The following is a 7,498-nucleotide window of genomic DNA, read 5'->3' as shown; positions in this document are numbered from 1 at the left end:
TGGGCTGAGCTGTACACACACACACACACACACACAAATAAATAAATAAATAAATAAAATTTTAAAAAAAAGAAAAAGAAAAAGAAACAACACTGAGATACCATCTCACCCCACAAAGAATGGGTATCATAAAGAAATCAACTATCAACAAATGTTGGAGAGGCTGTGGGAAAAAAAGAACCCTTCTCCACTGCTGGTGGGAATGTAGACAGATGCTATCACTATGTAAATCAGTGTGGAGATTCCTTAAAAAACTAGAACTGGAAATCCCATTCAAACCAGCTATCCCCCTACTGGGAATTTTCCTGAAGGAACTGAAAATGTCTTATCATAGTGATATATGTGCACCTATGTTTATAGCAGCACAATTTGTGATAGACAAATCTTGGAAACAGCCAAGATGCCTGTCACCTGAAGAATGGATGAAAAAGATGTGGTATTTTTATACAATGCAGTATTACTCAGCTATAAAGAATGATAAACTTGAAGCATTTATATTTAAGTGGATGCCATTTGAACATATACTCATAAGTGAAATAAACCAGACCCACATGTGTAAATATCGTATAGTCTCTCTAGTATAAGAACTCAAAAGAAGAAATACAAATAGAAAGGTATAACACAATTAAAAGGAAAGTGAGAACTTGAGGATTAGACAACGAAGAGAGGGCAAGGAGAAAAGCTAGGAAACATGACAGGGGCAAAGTCATACATTTATATGCACAAGATGGGTAAGGCAATGATCCTGAGAAACATCACCAAGTGTTTGAAACTAGCAGTTAATTGGTAGGATTTTCACCCTGACTAACTATATATGCTGATACCTCTGAACTAAGCAACTGCACTGAAGACAGCAATGTATAATAGTAGGGTCAGGCTTGGAATGCTTGTCATTCTGGTCTTCTAAATATGTACTGCTTGTCATGACATACCAATTATTTCCATACTGTCTCTCAAGTAAATGTTTCTTTTTAAAAAAGGGGGTATTAAATGAAAAACAGAGACAAGAAAAAAAAAAAAAAGAACAAAAAGGGCACTAAAGAGACTGATAAAACTATAAACATCATCAATATATGTTTCTACCCTGTCCATCAAAATCCTTCATCTCAATGTACATGATTTAAAACAACATTTGGCAATACTGAATAAAGCTCAAATCCAGTTTAGGTTAAAAATATTCCTGCTTACCAGTGGTAATGTCATCATCCACAAGGTCATGCTCTTCCTCTTGGACTTTGGCTTCTGGCCCTGAGGCATCAGGAGCAGAGGTGACAGTTTGCATGGCTTCTGCTGTAACACCAGCTAAAGCAAATAGAGATCATATAGTTTTTAAAAATAAAAAAATAAAAAAAACCATAGGCTAAACTTGTAAAACTTTTTATTTACTAAATGCAAATACATTAAAAATTAAATATAAAACACTCACTAATATGGAAGAGGAATAAATCAGTGCATAAAATATTCATGTGTGCTATTTATTTATATGTATTTGTGTACATGGGTATATTTACTTTTAATCAAGTTCTGGGGAAAAAATAAAGATGTTAAAGTCAATTACACTTTTACTTAATTGCATTCATCAATGTTTCTAAGTTAGGCATAGTTATTCAACAAAGAGGAAAAAAAACTACTAAGTGAGACTATTATAAAGGTTTACATCTCTGTAATATTAGTTTAAGAGTATAGCTTTAAGTAGGAAGCATAATGACAAAAGAGATATTTATACCCTAAGTCTAAACAAGATGCAAAAATGCACTGGAAAGGAAGAGTGTAAAATTTCCCCAGGAGGGAGTTATAAATAAAGTCAGATAACTATCACACAGAAAGAAATTAACCAAAACCACACAAGTGAAGCCAGGGGGCCAAAGGCTCCTATTCTGTAAATTACCAGAAAACTTGTTAGTTCATACCAATGTCTTTTTCCTAAACATTCCTGAATTTCTGATGATATGCTTTGTCATCAATATACATCTGCTACATTATTTCCAACTTAGTAATGGATAGTAATAAGTATGAATTTTTTCACATGGTTATCAATAGATATTGCTCAATGATGGCATATACACTTCTCATCACTGATGTTTATTTTAGAAGTTAAATCTTCCAAAGAGATATTTTAATGTTTCCCTATACAATTTATTCAAATATTCTAAAAAGAAAACATCATAAATATTCAGGATTCTTTTCTTCCAAGGTATACGAACTTGAACAACTGTATGTAAAGTTCAACACTGCTGTGTCAAGTTTGCCAAAAGCATCAAGAGGTGAACAATTGTAGTTACTGATCCCCAAAATGATCCTGAGCTGAGCTGACTAGCAGATGATTCCAGGCCCTAGCAACTTCATATGAAGAACATAAAATTATTTTAATATCAATACTTGTTCAGAATGCTATCAAATAACAAAGTTATTCTACTGAAATACAATCCCTGATGAGTAACAAATGAAAAGCCACTCTGCAGAAGCATTTTGTGGGATTTACAAAATGTTTTAACAAGAAGGGGATTTACTAGGAAAACATATCAAGGTAATTACTTGAGATATGTATCAGTAAAATAATCACAAAGAGAAGGTAATAGTGTAATAGGAAGGCAAATGTCATATTCTAAATAGACACTGTTCAAATACAAACTCAAAGATCACTTTTTATGTAATTAAACTTTAAAATCTCTAGTCTAATTCTTTATAATACTTGATTTTTAAAAAATGACAAGAGAAACAGGAAAAAGCTACTAAAGAACAGTTTCAATGGTAACAACCATTATTAGTATTTTCTTATAAAGTTAAGAGAGTCAATTAAAATAAAGTGGGGTCAAGGAACACCATGGCCTTTGCAAACCATTTACAAGTTGCTCAACATAACACAGCTACAGCATAGAGATGTAGATTTTCTGATTTCAAACCCCCAAATCCACCAATTCCTTTTGTGACTGAGTTACCTGAAGAAAGGAAAGTGTCAAAGAACATCATAGCATAACCATGAGAAATCACATGATACTCAGTGTTAAGTCCTCCACAGAGTTTGGGTGCTGTGTGAAGTAGTTAGTCAACTGACAAGATTCAGTAGCTCAGGATGAAGCTTAAAGAGCAAACATGTATATTTCAAAGTATCTGAGCAAGAATGACAAGAAGCTATGGTGAAACTAGATCTTTGACAGGTGTTTTCCAAAACAAAGTAAGGGTTAGAAAATCCCTGGTAGAAAAACAAAATAACTATAGGCTAATATTTAAAAATCATCATCATCATCATCATCATCATCATCATCATCATCATCATCATCATCATCATCATCATCATCTCAAGGGCCGGCCAAATAGCTCAGTGGATTAAAGTGCCTGCAAGCAGGAGTAGGGGCAAGGGGTTCCGTTATCCCTGAGCCTGCTGTGCCAGCCCCGCCCCCAGGGTCACTGAGACAGCAATTGAGACTGGGCCTGGTGGCAAGCACCTGTAATCTCAGCTCTTGGGAGGCTGTCAACAGGTGGGTACTACAAGTCTGATCTAGTAGTGAGACCCTGAACATCATGTAGACCCTTTCCTAAAATACAAAAAAAAAAAAAAAAAAAGTCTCAAACATCCTTAATGAAATGTAAATAAGCCAAATTCAGCACTAACAAAATTATATATTATAGCTAAATAGCTTATTTCAGGGATATAAATGTGGTTTACAATATTTTATAAAAGCTATCAATATAACTGAAAATATTAATAGGCTAAAGAAGGAAATATCATATTAAGACAAAGTTTAAAGGCCAATATTATTTTGACTCAGGAAAAATAGGAATAGAGGACAATTTCTTCAACTTGATAAAGAGTATATATTAAAAATATAGAGTTAACACTTATGCTTAGAAATGAAAATCTAAATGCTTTCATCCTATGATCAAAAATAGGCAAATGTGTCCACCTTCATTACTTTATGATTTTCCAATGTACCAATACAAGAAAATGAAATAAAACATAGAAGGAAAATAAAATAATAAAACATATAAAGTTTGGAAAACATACCTGTTCCCATGGGATAGTTAAGACTCAGAGATACAGTATCTACATAGCTGGCAAAGTATTTCACTTGTAATGAGCAAAGACGCTGGCTTGCTTGCGTCTCCAACTTGCAAATGGTCTATCACCAAACTTTTCAGCTTCAAAACTTGTATGAGTCAACCCATTATCCCACATATTGTCTGTATCTTCCTAAAGAACCTTGACCACTATATCCTACTCAAGAATAAAATAATTATTTGTATCGACAATCTCATAGAAATCTTTAAACAAAACCAAAGAAACAAAACTATCAAAATTAATAATTGACTTTAGAAAGCCTACTGAGCAATTAGACAACAGGAAAAAAAAAAAAAGAAAGAATAGGAAAAGAAGTTAAATATCATCAGCAGATGACATAATACTCTACATAAAAGACCTCAAAAACTCCACTAAAAAATTGCTAGATTTAATAAGCAAATTCAGTAGCATAGCTGGATACAAAGTCAGCATTCAAAAATCAATAGCCTTCCTATACACAAATAACTAACTTACTGAGAGAGAAATTAGGGAAACAACACATTTTATAATAGAATCCCAAAAAATGAAATATCTAGGAATAAATCTAATGAAGGATGTAAAAAGATCTGTATGTTGAAAATATAGCACTCTGTAAAAGGAGATTGAAGCAGATATCAAAAAGTGGAAACATATCACTTGCTCTTGAGAAAGACGAACCAAGACAGTGAAAATGGCCATACAGGGCCAGCCAGACAGCTCAGTGGACTAAAGAGCCTATTTAGGCAGGCACGACTGGGGTTTGATCCCCAGCATGCTGTGCCCTCTCCACCCCCCCAGGGTGCCCTGAGATAGTAACTGAGACAGGGTGTCATAGTGCGTGCCTATAATCCCAATACTTCGGAGGCTGAGAAAACAAGAGGATCACTATGAGTCTGATCCATGTAGTGAGACCCTATACTACATATATATATAATGGCCATACTGCTAAAATATATGTATTTTATAGGTAAGTGAATGTAACTCAAGACCACACTCATAAGTGAAACAAACCAGATGCACATGTGCAAACATTGTATTGTAATCCTACAGTGAAAAGTTGAAAAAGTAAGATTCAGAATGTACAACAAATATTGTAAAATGGGAAGAAAATGTTCAAAAAGAAAGAGAAACTGGGATGGGGAAAGGAGAACATTGGAAGGGAAAAGCAAAAAAATCTATCCAAGATAGTTAAATTACTAATTTCTCTTAGAAGAAAGGTCTGTGCTAATATTCTTTGGACAATTAAATGCTATTTTATACCCTGAGTAACTAATTTAAAGATACAATATGCAATATATTAATCATTGTTACCTTGCTTTGAAATTTTTTCTCCTTAAAATAAAAATAATAAAAGGCTACAGAATACGAGATTTAAAAAGTAAACCAACTAGAGGCTGGGGAGATGGCTCAGTGGAATAAGCGCTTCCCTGGCAAGCTCAAGGACCTGAGTTCAATCCCCGGTTCCACAAAAAAAAAAAAAAAAAAAAGAAAAAGTAAACCAACTATACTTCAGCAGGCTCCCACTGTAATGAACAAAATCACACCTAAATAGAAAAAAATTAATGACTTAGACATATGAAATATTCAAAAGTCAAATTTTAAAATCCCACCAAAGAGGTATGATAAATATAAAACTACAAACTACAAAGCACTGAAGAAAGAAAGATATAAAAAATGAAATGATATATTATGTCCATGGGATTGGAATATTCAATATAGTACAGATGTTAATTCACCACAATTACAGCTTTAATGAGATTCTTATTAAAATTCCAGAATTGCTGAGTGTGCTGGCACATGCCCATAGTCCCAGCATTTGGGAAGCTATAGCAGGAAGATCATCATGAGTTCAAGACCAACGACACAGGGAGTTCAAATCCAGCCTGAACTACATAGTGAGAGCCTGTCTCAAACAAACAATAAAACTCCAGCAGAAATTTGTATAGATATACACAAAATTATTTTAAATGTATATGGAAAGAAAAGTAAAATAGAATACAACAACTCATGAAAATAAATCAGAAAAGAATCAGTCTACCTGAATGCAAGAGTTGTTACATTAAGTTATTAAAATTATGTGGCTGTGGCAGAAAGACAAACAAGTACATTATCGAAACAAAATCAGGAGCCTAGAAATAGAAATACACAATATACCCGACTGATTTTAGCAGTATAAAAGCAATTTAAGGGAGAAAATACAGAGGAACAAGTTTCTCACATAGAAATCTTTGTGGAAAACTGTATCTAAGCAAAAGTACAGACTTCATAAAAAAAAAAAAAACTCAAATCATGGACTTAAAAGCAAAATTTAAAGTGCTAAAAATATGTATGAATAAGAATATCTTTGAGATTTAAATTAGACTTGATACCATATCAAAATCCCTAAGCAAAAAAATGGCAATAAACCTTTAAAATTTTTTACAAAGATCCTATTAGGATAATAAAAAGACACATTATAGATTAGGAGAAGATTCAAAAATTTTCTAACCAACTGTATCTCTGAACTTCACTATAAGCAGTCTGTTGGCTCCTCAAAAAGTTAACTATCATATCACTCGCCAATGTTACCATCAGGGCAAGAAAAGATATGACTACACAAAAACTTACAAACAAATATGCACAGGCACATATTCATAAAAGCCAAAAGATGGAAGCACTCCAAATGTTTAATCATTTGATAAACAGATAAACTGATATATTCATACAATAGAATATTATACATTAAGTACAAGACAACTTATTTTACATACTGGGACATAAACACTGAAAACATTATGCTATGTAAAGGAAACCAATTACAAAATAAACTATGGACCTTCAAATTATATGAAATGTCCAGAACAGTCAACTCTGTTGTGACAGGAACTAGATTAGTGGATTAGCCTAGGGCTCTGAGAAGCGTGGGGCATGAATAATGTTTCTAAGTACTGAGCTTCCCTTTAGTCGATGACCATGTTTTGAAACTGATGGGGTGATGGTTGTACAGCTTTGGAAATAAACTAAAACTTTTGAATTGTTTGCTCTTAAGGCTGAATTAACTGTTTACAGAAAGACTTATACAAGGCAAAACATTTGATTTGCTATTGTTCTACATCAACAAAGGCACTCATGCCACTTCTCTTAAACTATTTTGGAATTCTTTTCTGCCACATAACTGAACAAAAGTGGGATAAAAAGAGTCACATGGAACATGTATATAATAAAAGAGCAGAATCTGGAGTGAGCATTTTTTTGTGTCACAAAGGCATGTTTTAAAAAATTTAAATGATGTTCTTTATTGGAATGTATCTATAACTCACTGAGTTAACATCTTCAACAGTTAAAATATCTGTTATTTTATTACTAAATTGTAGAAAGACTTTTAACCTCAAAATCATCTGTATTTCATTTTTGCAAATGAAAATTAGATAAACTAAGTGTCCTAACTCCATCTGATGGGGCTCTATGATATACTTAACA

The 7,498-nt window shown here is 33.1% G+C and overlaps 1 protein-coding gene across 3 annotated transcripts in view; it reads right to left on the bottom strand.

The window, feature by feature from the left end:
* The window catches only part of Wdr7 (WD repeat domain 7), a 438,292-nt gene that overhangs the window by 255,779 nt on the left and 175,015 nt on the right, over positions 1–7,498 (bottom strand). For all 3 annotated transcript variants that reach the window (XM_004623683.2, XM_004623684.2, XM_023715190.1), the window contains one exon: positions 1,189–1,302. In XM_004623683.2, coding sequence (XP_004623740.1) covers positions 1,189–1,302 — 114 coding nt within the window. The remainder of the gene's footprint in view (positions 1–1,188; positions 1,303–7,498) is intronic.

The sequence above is a fragment of the Octodon degus genome, unplaced genomic scaffold (assembly GCF_000260255.1).
Source record: "Octodon degus isolate 3935 unplaced genomic scaffold, OctDeg1.0 scaffold00003, whole genome shotgun sequence".
Lineage (NCBI taxonomy): Eukaryota > Metazoa > Chordata > Mammalia > Rodentia > Octodontidae > Octodon > Octodon degus.
This window is presented reverse-complemented; position numbering and strand designations above follow the sequence as displayed.